The sequence below is a fragment of the Poecilia latipinna genome, unplaced genomic scaffold, assembly GCF_001443285.1.
Source record: "Poecilia latipinna isolate Pla-1442-1.1 unplaced genomic scaffold, P_latipinna-1.0 Scaffold454, whole genome shotgun sequence".
In the NCBI taxonomy this organism is placed as follows: Eukaryota; Metazoa; Chordata; class Actinopteri; order Cyprinodontiformes; family Poeciliidae; genus Poecilia; species Poecilia latipinna.
The window spans coordinates 128,359-149,015 of NW_015113070.1; the positions used below are offsets into that span (position 1 = coordinate 128,359).

At 38.9% G+C, this 20,657-nt stretch overlaps 1 protein-coding gene across 7 annotated transcripts in view; it reads left to right on the forward strand.

The window, feature by feature from the left end:
* The window catches only part of robo1 (roundabout, axon guidance receptor, homolog 1 (Drosophila)), a 310,894-nt gene that overhangs the window by 74,022 nt on the left and 216,215 nt on the right, over positions 1 to 20,657 (forward strand). For all 7 annotated transcript variants that reach the window (XM_015038826.1, XM_015038820.1, XM_015038821.1 and 4 more), the window contains exon 2: positions 18,279 to 18,605. In XM_015038826.1, coding sequence (XP_014894312.1) covers positions 18,279 to 18,605 — 327 coding nt within the window. The remainder of the gene's footprint in view (positions 1 to 18,278; positions 18,606 to 20,657) is intronic.

Genomic DNA, 20,657 nt, shown 5'->3' on the forward strand with positions numbered 1-20,657 from the left:
ACTTCAAATTTGATCTTATAAGTAATGCATACATTTTAAATGGAAAACAGTTGAAACAGATTGCTTTTAAATCTAGACTAAAAATGCACCTGTTTCGAGTTGCTTTTAAAAAATAAACACTAATCAACAATCGATGGCACTTGAAAAAATATAATTTATCAATTGTTGACTGGGTGTGATGACTTTGTGCTAAGCTTTGGTCTAAGACAATGTGCTACACAAATAATGTTTGTGTAGCACAAATGAGTCAAATGATGCAGGGTTTTGAAAAAAAAATCTGTATATTTTGCATTTAAGATAAAACAAACCTTTGTCTGTGTTCTACCAAGAACCCCGAAGTGGCAGTACACTTCACTTCACTTGGTTCAAGTTCTTTAAGAAATCTCTCCTTTTTAGCACATTTTGCTATCCTATTACTAATCAGTTAATCCAAAAAATGAACAACAGATCAACCTTTCACTGTATTGAAATTGTATAAAGCAGAAAGGGCTGAACTTTTTTGATGACATATTTTTTTTAGCTGCCGATTGGTCCTTTACTATAAAAGATGAAACGTTCACTAAAGGAATGCTGTGATAGTATTTTAGGCAACAAAATGTTTATTTTCTTCAATCAACATGATGTTTAGTAAAAGCTAATGCTAAAGCACTAACAAAGTTGATGGTCTCCATGTGACAAAGATTGCCATCAACAGGGTAAATTTAGAATTGCATATCTAACTGCAAGATTTGACTTCAGCAAGTAAACATTACACTCGTGGTCTCAGTTTTATAGTTGACAAAACATTTTCAAAGTTAGCAAATTTCTAATCCACTATTAGCAGATTGCTGGTTAGTTTGAAATGGGACTTCTGATGGTTTTCTCTCAACAGCTTTCTTCTTGTTAGTCTCTCTCATTAAACAGCATATTTGTGGAGTTTACAACCACCAGCCATCCTGCTGATGGATTCTCCCACCTGAGCAGCTCTGCTTGAGTTACAGCATGGGGCTCTCGCCTACTTCTCTGATTAATGTTGCTCAGCCTGCCACTTCATCTAGATGGCCATGAAATGAAATGTTTTCAACACTTTCAATTTTCAGATGAGGGATTGAAGTCTACTCTGAGTTGTTAAAATTTTTGAGATTCCTTCGTTGCCCTGTTGTTTTTATACTAAGAAATTTATACAAATAGGAACTATTTAGCTATTATGTAACTTCTGAAGGTAATCCGCCAAACTAGACATTATTTAGAGATTATTAGAGATATCAGAATAAGTGGGACTGACGGGGAAATGTATGTCACACTTTTCATCGCAATTTCCTAAAATCCCAACTACATAAATTAAAGTTTGTTGTTGTAATTGGACAAAATATGAAAATGTTTGAGTTGGAATTTTCTTGCAAAGTTATAAACTCCACTGGTATGTGTTTCTAAATGAAATTACAGTCGGGTTTATTATGCAATTTTTATGCACGCGTATAGATTGAAATTTGCTCTAAAATGCTAAATAATAAAACACCTCCAGCTTTCAAAATCACAGAGGGAAACAAAAATCAATGAGATTCACATTCTCAGATTTTGAAAACAAAATGGAGTCCTATTCCTTCTATTCTGCTGTTGTTTTGAAACATTCATGAATTTCCGACGTTGCTCTGGTCAGACCTCATTAAAAAGCTGCAAAACAGAAACGAGATAATTGCCGACTCTTGCTCCCCTGTGCTTCATTTCTGTAATCCCCGCTCTACAACACAAACCCTCAGCTATTCTGTGTGCTGAAACAGGAGGGTCCCCATCCTGTCATCTGGGCTCTGGATTAATTACAGCCCCTTGTCCTGGAGTTTCTGCTCCACTAACAGAGTGACATCTCTGACACCGGTGTTGGCGATGTTTTCGTCCCAGGCTGACATCGAGAATACGTGGGGTCAAGCTGAGGAATCTGCGAGTCTGCGAAAGTTGCATTGTGATAAATAACCGACAGACTGACTCTCCGCTTACATCCACCCTGTTCCATTCAGCCCCATCTGCCAGCTCTGCAGAGCCAACTTGACAGGCGGCTTCCTAACAAGCCCCACAGTCTTTCCCACCACAAAATTCCCAACTGGTTCCCGAAGAACTGATAAGATATGGGGAAGAAATTGGATTTATCCTTGCAAGAATGGCTTTTGGCCTCATGACCCGTTGCAGGGTTTGACAGCTTTTGTTTGTTTCTTTCTAACGACACTTGCTGCAGCAGACTGGTGTCGAGAAGAGTAGCAGCTCATCCACACTTGTCCCTTTGGTTTTTGTTTAAGGATTTTGTGTTGTATGTTTGCCTCCTAGGCTACAATAGAATGTTCAGTTTCAATGGTATCGATGAGATCAGCAGTGATGACATCACTCTATGATACCACAAAGGAATCTCTCTCTTGCTCACAGACAGCTTTTTGTCAGACCTGTTCCACGGTTCTATCGCGACAGATCACTCTTCAGGGAGGGAGACTGAAAAATATGCCCCCGCAATAAAGGTCTGATAGAAATAATGGTTGAAGAATACAGAGTTAGGCTTAAATATGAGGAACAGGTAGAAAGTCACATTGAGCAAGCTTCTAAATTCAAAGCACAGTCAGAAACAGTGAAATCTCTGCAGGGTCAGATTGCAGACCTGAAGGTGAAATTGAAACTTGCTCTGGAAAATAACCATTCTAGAGTCTCCACCCAACCAGAGGCCCCCCTGCAAACAGAAGGCTCCCTACAAACAGAGGAGTCCAACCAAAGACAGACCTTCTATCAACCAGGTAGATCTGAGAAAAGAGAGACCTCCAATCAACCAGGTAGGTATGAGGAAAGACAGTCCTCCAATCAACCAGGTAGGTCCGAGGAAAGACAGACCTTGAATCAACCAGGGGTTTCCCTGCATAGCCTGGCTCGGCCTTTGCGCCGACACCCAGGTTGCAAACAGAGGAGTCCAAGCAAAGCCAAACCTCCACACAATCATTGAGGTCCGAGGAAAGACAGACCTCCATGCGACCAACCTCCAGTGGTGGCGTGGAGGGCTTTCATGTTGGCATTGGCATGAAGGCCAGTCTGTGCCCGGCTCAGCCAGTACGCCGACCCACACCCAAGTGGCACTAACCTAGGTCACTATCCAAACCCAGGTTTTGCATTATGGAAATTTGAGGCTTTACACAAATTTAGGAAATAAAAACGGACACAGGCCTCGACGCATATAAAATTCCTAAATCCAAAATCAATGGAGAAAACACAAGATCAGTTTCAGAGTTCAAAACAGCATAAGAAAGATTATCAAAACTTTCTTTTAAAAAAGCTGATAAGGTAACATTTCTAAAAAATTAACTGATTAATTGGTCTCTCTAAATTGTCCAAAGGTATGAATGTGTGTGCGCAAGGATAAGTGTGTTAGATGATGGATGGATAAATATTTGTTAAAAATGTCTGACAGTAGAATATGAAACTGAGAATCTATGAAAATGCATCTAGCTCTGCTACTGTCCAGAAACAACCAATCAGAACCAAAAGGCAAACTTTTGGTTCTCAGCTCTTTTTCCTCCTGGCACCCGTTAGTTCAGTTGCTATGACAATGGTAAATAAAACACAAAAGGACTTTATAGAAACCAGACCTGGCGGCATGGGCAGGCATTGCCCGCCCACAGAGTCAGCTGTGCTGCCCCTGGACTGGAAGCTGTTTTTTTTTTTTTTTTTTTTAACCTTAAAGTGGCCAAATCTTTATTCCTATAAAGATTTGTTGCAGTAGGGGATTCCGCACTTCCCATATCCGTGCCTTCTGTCACTTTTTTCAGCAGCCAAAACAGTTTAATCTGTTGTTAACGTGTCCTAACCTGCTTTTCCGAGCAGCCTTTAAACCCAACATGAGCGCTAAGATGCTCTCGCTGGCTTAACACTATGTGGCAGCGAAGAAGTCCTGCTGTTGCTTTGCAGAGCTACTCGGGTGTGTGTTAGAATCATGGCAGCAAATCAGCAAAACGCAAAGAACTTTGCGTTTCTTTCAAATATTTTTGCAAGACATTTATAAGTTATGTTGCTATTCATAGTAAAACAGTTCACCCATTACTAAGAAACTATTTAAAATTTACAAAGACTAGGGGAAAAAAACAGACGTTCCTGTTCTTAGGTGTTTATGAGCTCAAATGGCCCCTTTATCATGCTTCCAACCACGTTGTCTTCCAAATCTGTGTGTGTTTAGTAAAACGGCCTGAAGCAGAACTGAAAATATTGTTTCCATTGTTTATGGTCCCCACTGGAGCCCAATCACAAGATCGCCCTGCTAAATGAGTAAAAGGATGTTTTTCCCAAATGAAGGTGTCGGGAACTCGTGCTTGTGCTCCTGCCCTAAAGATATCACCAGGTTCATTGACTGATGAGCCATTACTGTAAATGTTCCACAGCCTTTGAGCTCACCGTGTGTTATTCACCTCTGGTGCTAAGTGTCCCCTTATGCTGTCATCAGCAGAAATGTTGTCTCTTTATTACAGATGACAAATGAGGAGCAGGGCGATCAAAGGAGGCGACTGTAATAAAGCAAGTCTGACTGGTGTCAAGAGTGCAATGGTTTGTAAAACTTCAAAACTAGAGCGAGAGTTTAAGAAAACATGTTATGTATGACATGGGTCCAGTTTGTCTTTACTGTGTTTTTTTAAAGGGAGAGGTGCAGTGGTGAAACTCGATTCAACTTTTTGATCAAGTTAAGTGCTTAATCTGTATTTAATCAATCAAAATTATTTGCATTTTAATGAAAAACCATATATTGACAATATAAAGATATTTGGTAACACTTTATTTGAAGGGGGGTGAATAAGACTGTCATGACACTGTCATAAACATGACATAACACCTGTCATGAACATGAATAAGCCTTCATGAATATTTATGACTGTTGTCATAAAGCGTCATTCGGTAAATTATGACACTTTTAATACAAAGTTGACATTATTCAAAGTGTCTTTGATATGACAACTTGACATTAACCAAGAAATCATTACTGTTTAAACTTTGCCTTTAATGACATAAAGTTACCTAATTTTTAAAGTGCAATCAGTAATACTTTTATAAAAAAAATTATATCAGTAATGATGTTCATGACAGGTTTTTATGACAGTGTCATGTCAGTCTTATTCACCCCCCTTCAAATAAAGTGTTACCAGATATTCAATTTAAAAAATCCTTTTAACTGCTTTATTATTGAATAAATAAACATATAAGCTTAAACGATAAAAATATTGAATGTTTTTGGAAATAAAATTGAACCCCCTGTGAGCCAAAAGAAGTGGCTTTGTCATTTATCACTTTTGTTTGCAGATACAGTTTATGTGCATCAGATATATGGGTGTCCCAGAAACACTCAACAATGGTTCCAGCTTGAGACAGTTCTATGTAAGAAAAATTATAAATAAAAAGTGATTGTCAAAGTTTTTCAACACATTACAATCTGTCTTTTTCTCCCAACCTAATTTCAACATTTCTGTGTGAATGAATGAAACGCTTCAAGTCCTGCACCGCGTTTTTTGTTTCCCTGTTTTCGGAGCAACACTGGAGAGCTGTTTTCCTAAGGCCTAAGTTTGCTGTTTATAGAAACCAAATAGAAACTAAACAAACCTTGTTTTTTTAATGAGCCACTGAAATAAAGGGTGTTTTTATGGCTGTAACCTGTTCCATCCTTTTGATTTGAAATCCTGAAACAAGGATGTCCCTAAAGCTTGAACTTTTTCTTTTTCCTAACAATAACAAAAGATTTTGAATGTAGTGCTACTAATGGGTATAGATTTGTATGAGATGGTTACTTTGTGAAAAGCTTGATTTATTAGTATTTACAAAAAAGTTATAGCATAATACATATTTGTTATTGACAACAGGAAATAAACAATTTTCAGTGTTTCCCAAAAATAATGATTATAATTAAGCAATGCACTGATTACAGTTTTCTGGCCAATAACCAATCTTTAAAAAGCTTGATCTGCCCATTCTGATTTTATTTTATTTTTTCATGAAAAGTTATAAATATGACAACAAAGTCGCTACGTTTGCAATGGTGGCATGACTATTGTTCACCACAGTGACAACCTTATCTGTATGTCAGTCCTCACTCGTGGAAGCTAAGATTGATTTGGTCAATCACCTAAAATTAAGGGAATCTGGGCTGATTTATTGTTGCACCATTGTTAGCTATGTTTTAGAATAATAAACTTGAGCAAACAGTGTTGAATACACACTAAATTTTGCAGTAGAATTAACTTGTTGCACCAAAGTATAATAACCCAAACTTAGCTTTTTAGTCAGGCAGCCAGCCTGCTGTCAGCTGCTTAGTAGACAGATAAACTACTCTTGGTTTGCCTTCTGCAGTGGTATAATAGAGCTAATTTAAGTTTGAGACCAGGAATCATTCCAAACCATCCTGGTCTTAAACCAGGATGCTATCAGAAACCTTTTTCAGTCAATTTACAAATAGACCACAGCAATAGAGTAGGTAAAGTTCAACTGTGAACTTCGCCTACTCTGGCACTTTATTTGGTATCACTTTAAAAAGACCATATAGTGAAGGAACACTAGGATAGTGTGTTTGAGACTGGATGTTCTTAAAACCTTGGTATACCTGATGCCACTAAAGCCCTTTTCGCACTGCAGGGTCCGGCACGGAACGGAACGGCACGGGTTCAAAGTAGGCCCAACTGTTTTTGCATTAGCACTTCTGACCCGGTTCCACCCGGCTCCTTGGAGCTGTAGTTCCAATTGGTCCGCCAAGCAGGGCTGCTTTGAATTCAGCAGCTGATTGGTTTGAGTCAGCTGTTGGTTGTTTTGCAGTCAGACGTTGATCGAGTCTAGCTGGCTCTCACTAATCTGTTCTTACTGTATTTTGTAAAGAGTGCTCCTTTTAATATTTTTTATTTTTAATTTGCAATGAATTCCTCCGAATATTCTGCTGTTACCTGGTCCCATGATGAGGTAATTTTTTTCCCTCCGCTTACTCCCTGATGAACGAGTACAGAACAAACTAAATCGGTCAACGAGGAAAGAGAAAGTTTTCCACTGCATCTCTGAAGAAGTGGCTTTGGCTGCTATATCGAAACCATTGTTTAGTTTCAAAAATGACGTCAGGTACAGCTTCGATGCTGCCCTCATTTATATGCAAACACAACAGGGTAGCAGTACGGGTGGAACCAGACCGAAGCGTGCCGTTCCGTTCCGTGCCAGACCCTGCAGTGTGAAAAGGGCTTAAATGTGCCTGTGTCTGAGCCCACCCCAATATCAACGGGACCATTGTGCTCAGCCTTATGATTGCCTCAGTTACTGTAACAGAAAGGGAGATAAACAATCAAATGACGTGAGTCAAGATGCTGTGATGTGTACAAACGAAAAAGGTATTAAGCAACGTCTTTGTTTGACTTGAAAATGCACAAATTTGAACAGAGGTACCATTTTAAGTCAGGCGATACCTCTGCTCAAGTGCTGCTGTAGCGTAAGGGAAGATAACAATACACCGTTCTGTTTGGCAAATGGAGACAAAGAGATGAGGAGAGAAAGAGGCCATAACGCCATCCATCACCCCCCTTACCACCCCACCCCTGCGTCTCCATGTACACTCACACACAGGCCTCTAATCCCGGCTCTCAGGAGTGTAAGTGATAGCCTTGTGTAACATTAAAAACAGGTTTGATCTGATCCAACTGGCAAAGTCGTTCATGCAGCACATTCCGGGGTGGGATTGTAGGAGCTGAAACGGCTACAGATTCCATTTCGTTTTTCCTGCTTGTGTCATCTGATCAGCAGCAGTACAGTACCCCACCTCTTCCCTGGGTCTCCGTCTCTCTCCGTCTTATCTCTGCCCAACCCTCCTCTGTTATCTCCCTTAATTCAATAGAAGAGGTCGCCTTTTCTTTTGCATTCAATCATTAAATTGGCCGGCCGCGTTCCTCACTACGCATGCCTCTAGTCTTCGCCCGGCTGCCCCCAGAGGGACACGCCCTCTGCTCTTATCTCTGCCATAAATCCCCCCTTAAGTCCCCTAATCACAGATTAATGGGGCTGTAGATAGGGAGTGCCCTACTGTGCTTGGCCTCCTTTATCACAAATCCATATTCCATATCTGTGCCATTGCATACTTGGACTTCTGGATGTGGGTGGTCACGATATGTGTCAGCCTGGTGAAACACCTGATAATTATGGTCTTTCTCTTTGACCTTCACCTCCTTCAGTGGGGGAAATAAAACTTTACTGCTCTATAATTGGTGTAAATTTTCAGTTTTTTTCTTTTTTAAAACATCTCTTTATCGATTTTAACAAGAGCAAATAAAAATGCCCACTCATTTACATATACATAAATGTAACTCAGATAAAAAAATTAAAAAAAACACATAGGGTAGGGAAAAAAAACAGATACACCAACAGACCAATCAACATAAAGACCGGTTTTTCTTGCCAAATGACCTTATGACAAATCCTCTTTCCACATGTTGAGTTGGATATCATTTTGGACTAACCAAGTGTAAAAGACAGTTCAGATTTCTCAAAATGTGTCAAGCTTGTCCTTAGTAAAATAGTGGATCTTCTCAAGGGCAAAGTAAAAAGTAATTCATTTAATTCATTGTGAAATTCCACAAAAATCAAGTTTATTTGTATAGCATATTCATTTCACAACACGTCAGTTCAAAGATCTTTGCATCATAAAAGCACAAAAATGAGAAGTCACAAAAACATCATTAAGAATTGAGAAACCAATAATGTTTTGTCGAGTTTCATCATCAATACACCTAACAGGTTGATCAGTGTTCCAGTAATTAATGGTCTACCCTTGATTTAAATGAACTCAGTGTTTCAGCTGTTTTGCAATTTGGTTTTGCAAGTTTGTTCCAGAATAGAGGTGCATAGAAACTCTATTCTATGCCAGAACCAAACCTCGTTTGGTTCTGGTTTTGGGGATGCAGAGCGGAACCAGAAGACCTGAGAGGTCTGGAAAGTTGATACAACAGCAGCAGATCTTTTAAAGTCTCTTTCTTCCATGAGGATGCAGGAGGCAGCTATTTGCTTCCAAAAGGTAATACCCAGTTAGGACACCCCCAAAATGGAATAAAAACCCTTTCTTGTCGGTGCATTTAATTCTTGTGTCAGGAATATTAGATTTGAAGTGATGTAATCTAATTGGAGTGATGTATTGCCTTTTTAGCTGTTTGTATTGTAATAATTAGGAGTTTGTAGATTGAGCTTGAACCAAAGTGCAAATCTCTGCCCACTCTTTGCCCAATGCAGTCTCTCTCAAATCTGTACAGCTTCAGATTTGTTCGGTTGCAGCAATTAGAGTGAACTGTGTTGCACTGTGAAGCCGTTTTTATCATTCAAGGAAGCAGACGCATTATCCTGTCTCCTGACCTCGGGGGGCTGAGTTGACAACAAATCTAAATTGCTTCACTGTCCTCCTTCCCTGGCGAGTTCCTCTATGTAAAGGGCATGCGCCCTTACCCTTACTCTTACTCCCTTACTCTTCCCCACATGTTGCCAAGATAGTAGCCATGGAAAAAAAGCTGTGCAAAACGGAGGCACACTTATTTTGAAGCTATGGAAATCACTGAACTGTAACTGATTACTAGTGCTAGGTAATTGTTTTATAATTTTCTTATAATTCCTTTCAGTTTCTCTCCAGCGTTACGGCATTTCTTCCTGTATGTACATAGCAAGTGGAAAGTAATTAGGGTTCTATGTTTTGCATTCATTATTCTGCCCGTGTGGGTTTAGGGTTTTATTTGAGGAGGCCAAGAGCGCCGTGTTTAAAGAATGACTGTGGGTCTGGATAAAAGCAACCCTGTTTGTTTTTTGCGGTCCTGAGGGCTGCTGGGAGTCAGAGATCCTGCAGGGTTGCCGTCCCGGCTGTCAGCCATGCAGCACCAAAACACAAAGCATATTCTCATACCTGGTTAAAAAAATGTAACTTTTTAAAATAAGGACAAAGTTATTAGAGAGGTTTAGGGCTGCAAGTAGCAATTATTTTAGTTATCAACTATTTTAACGATTATTCTGACAATGAGTTATTGTGACAATCAGTTGTTCTGACGATGAATCTGATAAAAAGAACTGGCACATTCTGCAGATTTTTATTTCATCACTTAGGGCTTTTTTATAGAATATTGTAAAAATACATTAAAATATAAAAGCTAAGTAAATAATAATAATAATAATAATAATAATAATCCTGTCATTGTAGAATAATTCATCATTAACTTTTTTTTAAAATAAGAAAATAAACATATTATTGCCTAATACGAAATAACCGCTTTCCTTTAGTGAACCGCTTGATCACTTGTAGCAAAGGATACATCTGCAGCTTCTTCTAACATCAACATTTATAAAACCCAAGCCTTTATGATTGACTTATCATCAATGCGATTTAAGACTGGTCTATTGATTATTTTTTTGGATTAACCGATTAATAATTGGACAGTGAAAGGTGCAGACAAAGTCAGAGCTGTTTTTTTTTTCTTTTTTACCTTAAATGCAAAATGTTTATATATTTTATACAGTGTTGACTTAATTTCTGCACTGAATATGTTGATCTTTCAGCAAATGGCTTTTTTAGCCTGTTGGTGCAGCTTGAATCTAAAAGATAGCTTGTGTATTTGTTGTTATTGTACATTGATATAATCTAGCTAATCAGTTTAACTGTGGGATTTCCAGAAGGCTGCAACATTTCCAAATCGAATATGACCAGTGATTAAAAGCTCAAAATGAGAAAATAAAAATTTACTCTAGATTCAGAATGTTAAACTTTGCAAAAAAGTGGACATTATTTGAGCACCTTTGGTGTACTGTGTCCAGCCTTTCTGTTATCTTCTGAAAGCCTCACTCTCTCCCAGCTTGACTGAACTTTGTCATCTTGTCACAGAAAACAGTTTCTGTTTGAAAAGTTACTCTTTTGAAAACTATTACAACTATTACAACTATTACAACCAATAGTTGTAATAGTTCAAGACTTCTTCAGTCAAATAAGTGGTTGAGTGGAGTTCAATGACCTTAAAAAGGTTGAACTTTAGAGTTTCTGACCCATCAGTGATTGATAACTGGATGATGACTTCTCTGTGTTTCCTCCTTGTTTGCATTGTAAATCAACTTCTTTCCTACTTGCGCCCCACATTGAGGAAGCCAGCTTGTGTTGTGTGATTTATTGGCAGATCAGGAACTCATGTGGCCAGATGAGAATCAGGTTTGGCACCAAAACACAGATGAATCGATTAAAAAAAGACCTCAGCCTTCATATGCAAACAACTGCTGATCTGATTGCTGTGAACCATGTTGCCTCTGGCTCATTGAGAACCATCACAAATCTCTTGATAAGGCTATTTTTATCCAGACCTGGAGAGTGATAGGAACCTGAACAAAATTCCCAAAGACCCTCATGAGTCTTTGCATTTCAACTGCAGGTGGGTCAGTTTCAGTCAGGGACGTTTGATGGGATTGGACAGTGTATGCCTTCAGCATGTTTGTTACTGTCGGGCTTTGCTGGGGGTTTCTTTTGTATGTTTGTTTGAATGTCTCTGAGAACTGCTGTTTTCTAATTGCCTCCACTGCAAGCGTGAAGCTTCCTAAAGCTTAGCTTGAAGTTCGTGAATGTTTAAGTGTGTGTTCATGAGTAAATGAAGGGGAGAAAATCAAAACAAAATAAAAAGAAAAAACATAGAAGCTCACTGGCAAGTGTGAGGGTGAAGGCAGAGGGAGAATCTGGCCCCGAGCAACAATCGATCAGATCCTTGCAGTAGAAGTCCCAGGTTCCCTTCGGTAAGGCTGTGTGTTGCATTAGCTCATCTCACATTCTCTGTCTGCAAGCAAATGGGGAGGGGGCGGGAGGATAGAGGCTGGAATAAAACATAAGAGAGAGGTGCTTGAAAGCAGTAGAGGGGAAGGAAGGGCAGCGCTCGGGGCGGGTGGGTTAGATTGACTCAAAGTAAAAAGAGCAAGAGACTCTGAACAGCTTGATTCAGTGGTGAAGTGTGCACTCTGCTCCTCTCTTGTTTCAGTTTTAGAGTTGGCCCTCCGTCTGTGCAGTAGTTACAGCAATTAAATCAGTTGTAATCTTGGAGTGCTTCCACCTGTAGAGTGGAGCATCAGAATGTCCTGTGGTGGGATACTCCCACCCTCAGCGTGGGTCTCTCTCTGTTTTTGTTGTTGTTGTTGTTTTCTTTTATTTCCTTGACGAGGGGTATTGGAGTTGAGGTAACAGAGTTCACACCGAGTATCTGTTTGGATCAGCGTGACAAAGCTGACACAGGACTGTACTTAGAATGCTTTCCCAACTTATTCTCTGTAGCTTTTGAATATCAGACTAGAGGTGTCCCAGTCCGACGTTGATATCATAAATCGCTCCAATATCAGCCAAAGAAAGTCAGTATTGTATTATATCAACCTGCATCTAAGATTGGATGCTGATAGAAGCATTCCACTAAAGTATTTTGTCCGCCCCAGAATTTCTATCCAGCATTTACGGGTGGGCATTTATCATATTGTTTATCATTTATTCTGAAAAATTTCTTACCATAAGAATTTTGATGTATTGTTGTCAGGATAAATGTATTAAAGCTAATGATGTTGGATAAAACAAAACAAAACAAAAAAAAAAACTGAAAGTGTGACCAGAAATGTTGTTTTTATTGTTTTCTCCTCTTTTTGTTTTAGGAGAGCATCAAGTACATTAAAAAAGACTAAAAATAAAGATTAAATATAGTTACTTTTTGCGAATGCCATGCCTGCAAAACTACTCGTTACCTAAATAATAAGCAATAAAAAGGTTTTTTTTTAAACCATAATCTTTATCATTATCATATTAGTACAACAAAATGTGATAAAATTTGAACTGAAGTCAATTACGCCCTCCTCTACTGGCAACACTTGTATCCTGCTAAATGAGTCAGTTGTTTTCATGTTTGTTGTTGTTGACTATTGTTCTGAGTAAAATCACTTGATCAAGCCTTTTCTAACATTCCTCACTACAAAATAATAAAAGTAAGTATGATTTATGCTGATATCGTATCGGGTCAATATTGATATTGGCCAATACGTAAAGCTGCAATATTTATATCACATCAGAGACTAAAAAGTTGTATCTGGACACCACCACTAACAGATATTATTGAACTTTACATTATACACCAAGCTTACTTGTTAGTCATGCGAATCCAGTGTTATCATCTGCAGTGAACACTCAACACAACGTCTATTATTGATTGAAGTGTTCTCCGCTCATTAAGCCATACCTAAACAGTTAACGGTTCCTCTATAAAATGCCAACCCTCTCTCTATTAGTGCTTTGGAAATTCTATTGAAATATTTTTTTTAATCATTTTTATATTTCAAGGCATTGCTTATTTCTTACTAAATGTTCCTGTGTGGTGTTTAAAGAACAACTTGCAACTCAGAGCTGCAAGTTCGCGATACCGGCTCAATTTTCAGCATCTCACTGACTCGAAACGATCACCCAGAGCTCCAATAAAAACTCTTTTGCTTTCCATTGTATTTGGAGTTTACATGTTAATCATGCAGATCCAGTGTAATTATCCACAGTGAGCACTCTTTGATCAAACACAGCGCTCATCGTTGCACAGTTCTCCTCCCAGTGGGTCACATCTAAATAGTTAATGGCCTCTGTAAAAACCCAAACTTCTGCTTCAAATTAGAGAGAAGCTGTCCAACTCTGGGTGGGTAAGAACAGAGCAGATAGCAGTGGCGCTTTTAAAGTCCTCTTTAATAAAACATGCTAGCATGCATTGGCGTTTAAAGGGCGGTGGCAGAGGGGCAGTTGATGCAGCAGTAATGGAGGGTTCCCCTGAACCATTGGATGACCCTTGTTGTCATTAGGTCTGTTAGTTCAAAAGTTTGTCTGATGAGAGTTGGAATATAATTAGTTTATTCAAGCTTGAGGCGGTTCCAAAGGCTGGACTTTACTCAGTGCCAGAGAGTGAGATAATTAATCTCACCAGAGGGTTGATGTGTTCCTATCTAATTTTCCATCTGTTTCAGATATAATTTTTCACCCCTGCCAACTGTTAGTCGTGCATTCCAAATTATGCAGCTCTGTAAGCAAGCTTTAAAAAAAAAGAAGTATAGACGCTAAATTTTAACTGAAATTAATTCCCTCAAACAGATCATTCGCTTTGTCCAAACTAGAAATGGAACATAAAGTTTATGACAATGTTTTCTGAATCATTTTAAGCTAAAAGACTCTTACACCACAAAAACATAAAATCACACCAAGTCTAGTTTCTAGCTTAAATATCTTGAAATAAGACAAAACTAATTTATAAGCAACACTGGAGATTGTTATCAATAATTTATTAATACTGATGAAAAATTACTGGTTACAAGTGAAGTAATCTGCAAATGGAACAAGACATTTAATTTATGAGAATAATTTAGTGCTCCACTTCGTTTTTATCACTATTAAGGAATTATTAACTTAAAACAGGCTCTTGTGTCTTTCTGAAAAGTAACTTCTAAGTTAGTTTTGTCTTATTTCAAGTGTACTAAGATATTTGAAGTAGAAATGGAAAACTTTGACAAGATTTTGTGTTTTTACACAGAATTATGCACAGAAAGTGTGATTACTCAGAATATCAATGATTTTGTATAAGTTAAGGAAGAACGAAAGGCTGATGAGATGCATACATTTAATGGGAGAGATGGTAAAAATGTCAGCATTTGTCATAATTTTATCAATTAGTTAATTTTCAAAACATCCACTCAGTTTAGCCTGCTGTCACTGTTGGGCTAAACCTGACGTTTTTACAGGAGTCATGATCAAAATGTTCTCTACTGGGCAGCTGGATTAATTATATTTCACCGGCCATACTACGCATTTGCATTGAAGTGATTAATCTTTCCACAGAGCTGTCACTAATTATGCTGATTTAACTAAAAAAATAAAATTAAAAAAAAGAACTTGGCAACCAATGGAAGATGCCTTCTCAGCACTACTTTCTGAAGAAAACCAGGGCAGGGGCTGGGTGGATGGCACATAAATGAGGCAGTGTGGCAAGTTCACGGGATACTGGATAAATTAATTGCAGGCCGATGCCTCCAATTAGACCTGACTCCCTCTAATTGGTGCTGAATGGGCTCCAAAAGCCTACGGTGGGCATTATGGCGAGGAGGGATGAGCCCTGTGTCACTCTCTGACGAACAGAACTTGCGTGCAGAAGCGCAGTGCAAGACCCACCCTTCAGGAATTAACAACAGGGAGCTGATTTGCATGTAAATCAGCTTTGATAGCCACAGCTGAGTGGTCAGGGAGCAGAAGTAATGACCAGAGATGGCACTCGGGTGTTAACTCCTTTCACACGGCTGCTGACACTGATTTAGCTTCCCTGGTGGTGTGACTCCCTGTTTGCGAGGCCACTGAGGTGCGCTCTTATCTTATCTCTTATCTCTTAATTTCCTTTAGCCTTTAAGGTGTGTTGCTTTTTTTTTTTTTTTTTTTTACAGATCATTCCTTGTTTCTGTTGCTCTGTTCTTTGATCTGAGAAATGACGGTCACATAAATTGCAGCGTTGTTAACCTTTACTGAAGGAGCACACATTCTAATTAAAAAGTGATGTTCCAGATTGGTCAGTTGTTATCTCTACCCCTTGTATCTTCAAAACCTCACAATTCACTCTTGACAGATTTTTTTTTCTCTTTGTGTTAATTTAATTACTCAATGTCAGTTCAGTAGACATGCAATAAGTATTGTCTTTTATGCATTCACACATGCTAAGTGTTGTCTGGAAACTGAAAGAAAGAGGCACACATACAAGCAGTGAATGTGGGTTGGAATAGAGTACCACTCATAAATAACAGAATGTTAAAAAAAAAGAAGCTATACTATTAAAAGGCTAAAAATACGGTTAGGACTTTCCAAAAATATTCATACTGACTAGACTTTTTCATGCTTGTAGATCTTAAGGCATTGTATTCAGCCCATTTGCTTGCACCTTTAGAAGTGGTCTAGTTCATAAATATATGGCGTGGTATTAGTATTAAAACAAAGACCTTAGTGTACCTAGTGCTGGCTGCTTTCTTGTCACAGGAGGCTATATCCATTCTTAATGTAGCTACTGATTGGATAAATGATAAGTCGACGCCACTTAGTGAGTGGCCGGCGCTGGCTAATGAGAAGGAGAGTTCTGACATGTGTAAGCTTTGGAGAGGCTGGTGACTAGCATGCACAAGCTGGTCATCTATTAGATTGCCTTCTTCTTCTGTTGTCCATTAGCACATATAGACTGGGCTTAGCCTTGGATAGGCTAGCATTAATCTTGGATAGGCTAACAACTAGCATAGCTAAACTGGTCACCATAGCTAAACTGATTAAGTCAGTGCGGTGACTTAATCTCTTCTTGGAAGAAAACTATATCAAAATAATTGTTGGCAGGGTTGCCAATTAATGAAACCTTTACTTGAATTGTGAAAGTTCAATAACTTTCACAATCCAATGTGACCAGACTGTGTGTTCACAAATCAAATATAGTTTTCACAAATTAGACACTATGTTTAAGTATTCTGATTTAGTGTAGAATAATCTAGTCCATATTAGAACAGTCTTATGTATATGAAGTTTTGAAATTAGACCCAATTAAAGATGTTCTAGGTTTTAAAAGATTAGGTGGAAACACCATCTAGCCATCAGCTGAATCAGAAGCCACCTTCAGCTTTGTGTAATATATTATGTTTATGCTTGATGTCGCATTGGATTACAGTAATATAATCTGTCTAAAGAACACATCAGTGCATCTAATGTATTTACATTTTTATTGACAAAGTTTTCTTTAAAGAAATAAGTGAGTTGTGGGTGACCAGTTTAGGCATGCTGGCAGCTAGCTTATCCAGCGTTAATGCCTGCCCATCCCTGCAAATGGACAGTAGAGGAAGTATGCAATCCAGTGTGTGACCAAGCCAGGCATGCTAATCATCAACCTCTCTTAGACTAACGCCAGTCAGTACTCTCCCTCTCATTAGCCAGGTTTGGCTGGCTGCTTAGTCACTGGTGCTGGCCTATTATTACTCAGATCGATAGCTGACTTTAAAATGGATATAGCCTCCTGCGACATGGAAGTAGCTACCAGGGGCAATGGTCTCAATTTTTGTCCTTACACCTTCCGATTAATAGAGTCCCTCTGTGAGTTCTTTAATCTAAGAACAGAGCTATTCAGGCCTCTAAAGTTTGCTAGAAAACATTAACATAAGAATGGCATCACAAAGAACGAGGAATACAGCGGATAGGTCAGGGACAAAGTCCTCTAAATTTAATGAGGGTTAGGTTATGAAACAGTAGTCCAAGCTTTGAACGTCTCCCAGAGCACTGTTCAATCCATTATCTGAAAATGGAAAACATATGACGCAACAGCAAATCTACGAAGACATTTCCACCTAAAATGACAAGTTGGGCAAGGAGGGAATTAAGACAAACAGTCAAGAGGCTCATGGTAGCAGCAGACATCCACAGTTCAGGTGGAAGTCTCTCAAAAGGAACAACCATTAGTCATGATCTCCACAAATCTGGCCTTTATGAAAGAGTGGAAAGCAGCAGGGCATCTTTCAAAGAACACCAAAGAAGTCTTGTTTGCGGTTTGCCACAAACTATGTAGGGGATATAGCAGGCATGTTTCCCCACAGTGAAAGATGATGGTACCATCTCGTGCTGTGAGCCTTTCTTCAGCAGACTAGAGAAGAAAGAAGCAGGCCAGAGTTAATGAGAAGGTAGATGGAGCTAAACACAGGGAACCTATTGGAATCTGCAAAAAACTGAAGACTTTGGCAAAGTCTGCCCTTACAGCAGGACAGCGACCATAAACATACAGCCTGCTCTATAATGGAAGGGTTTTGATCAAAGCATATTTATGTATTAGAAACTTTGAGTGAAAGTCCAGACCTAAAATCTGTTGAGAATATGGCAAGACTATTAAATCTATGTACAGATTTTCTCCATCCACTGTGACTGCGCTTGAGTTGTTTTGCAACAATAAATGGGCAAAAACGTTAGTCTTTGGTTGCCAAAAGATGGATTTTTATTTGCAACAACATTTGAAAACCATGAGTTGTTTTTCTTCTACCTCACAATCATGTCTAAAACACACTGCAGGTTGTAATGTGACAAAATGTATGTCATATAAAGTGACATACATTATAAACATTGTATAAAATTGTATAAAATTTATAAAGTTTATGTATAAACTATCCCTACGAGGTGGGCAAGCCACCCATTTTCAGCCAAATTACTCTTTTAGGGCTGTAGATTTCTGAAGACATTAGTTTTCACCGTTTCATTTCCTTTTCAGGATCTCGGCTGCGCCAAGAGGACACCCCACCTAGGATTGTAGAGCACCCATCTGACCTGATCGTATCCAAAGGGGAGCCTGCCACACTCAACTGTAAGGCGGAGGGACGGCCAGCTCCAACGGTGGAGTGGTACAAAGATGGTGAGCGGGTGGAAACAGACAGGGACAATCCCCGCTCCCAACGCATGCTGCTGCCCAGTGGCTCCCTTTTCTTCCTGCGCATCGTCCACGGACGACGGAGCAAACCGGACGAAGGTTCCTACGTCTGCGTTGCCCGCAACTACCTGGGAGAGGCAGTGAGCCACAATGCCTCGCTGGAAGTAGCAAGTAAGTGCCGCACGTCTTCTGGTTTCTTTCTCCCTCTCCGCTGTTGAGTGCGAATAAAGACTTCTGGTTTCACATAGAGCTGAATAGCAGGCTCCAGTTTCGTCCACTGTTTCTGCTCTCAATGTGTTCATTGAGTTGGATAATCTCTCAGGAGATGGGCAGGATGTGTTTAGCCCAGAGGTCTCGGCAAGGCCTGTGGAGCCTTGGGGGGCGATGGGGTCTGATCATTCCAGGGTGAGCGCTTCACTAAAGGACCCCTTGGTAGGTGGTCAGGAGCCACAATAGGAACAAAGGCCTTTCTGTTTTGGCACAGCTTCTGCTTTTTTTTTTGTCAGAGAGATAGATATGAGGCTTTTATTCTGAAGCCAATGCAATCGTTGTATCTGTGTCCAGTCACCTTTCGATGCAGAGGTTTCTTACTCAGTTTCTTGAAATATGGATATTAAGAGACAGATATCGTTTGAAATGCTCCAATTTAGTGAAAAGGGGATTCAAGCACATGCAAGATCAGCCAGTAAATATTTGTTCAAGCACTACATGAGTTTCTAAAATATATCACAGTTTTTGCCTATTGCATTCAATGTTGACAAATTAGTTTCAAAGAGGCCCTTCAGAAGCAGTTTTTGTCAGTAAGGTCAGCTCTTTAGACATATTATCTCTTTCCGTCTTGACTGGCTGAGAGTGCGGGGCGAGAAGGACGGCTCAGATATCAACCGCTCCTCAAGCATGCCCAGAGGCTGTCACCAACCCGCTCACTGTAATCTAATCAAGATGGGGAAAAGAAAGAATGGTACATGTGTGTGTGTGTATGCGTGTGTGTGTGTGTGTGTGTGGGTTGACGGCATTTAGGTGTGAATGACTGTGGAGGGTGGGTGGGGTAGTGGACTGCTTTTGGACTCTGCAGAGGCTGATTTTGAGGTGCCTGCTGAGTAGTAGTAGTTTGTAGTTTGCAGTTTCACTTGTAATGGTCAACTGTCTGGTTTCAGATGAGACATAAAACCTCAATTTGGAGTATATAAAACTGATAATGTACAGTGCCTTAAGCAAAAGCTTTTAGATCTCTTGAAATGTTCCACCTTTTTGAGATTTCAACTATAGACTTTATTTTTTATTTTACGCAACAGAGAAAAACAAGGCTGAACATAATTTATGACTGGAAGACATGATCCCTTTACTCTGGTACCCTTAATATAATATAAAGTAAAATTCTGAAGTTTGAAGACTACTTTGTAAAGGCTGTTTGTTAAAGAATATAATAAAAACTAGCAAGAAAGGCAACATAGAGACCAATGGTAATGTTTTTGATAGAACAATTTCACTTTTAACACTTAACAAGTTTGTAAAAAATAACACACTCATCTTGCCGTTTTCTTACAAATGCAAGACGAACAGCATTGTAAGAAAAAGAAAAAACAACAACAATGCTTTATTTGTAATTTGCTGCCAGACCTGTAGGTGGTGAATGGTTTACCGACCATTCACAGCATGGCATTCACACACATGACTTTCAAGTCAAAAGACGTGTCAACGTTCTTATCAAAGTTTTGTTGAAGACCTACATTCTGTTGAGAATCTATGGTAGGACTGAATACTAATGACCACAGATGTTCTCCATCCAATATTACTAAGCTTGAATTACTTAGCAAAAAGTTAAAGAAAGTTGAAAGCTATTTTTTTTATTTACTATTATGCGCTACTTTCTGTTCTATCATATATACTTCCAATAAAGCTAATTGATGTATGTGGATGCAACTAGGCCTACACAAAATATTGTGAATATATCGTCATCAATAATTGTTGGCTTATATATTCAAAGTGTCTAAATATACATTTTATATCTTACTGTCACCTTTAGCCAGTTTTACATCTGCAGATGTTCAAACCGAACACATTGCCCAAAAAGCTAAAGGTTACAGGATGATGGAAATGCAGATGAAACAGAATCTTTTACCAATATGTTCTATGTTCTAATATTGTGACATCAAAAAAAATAAATAAATAAATAAGTAAATTAATAAATTATATATATATATATATATATATATATATATA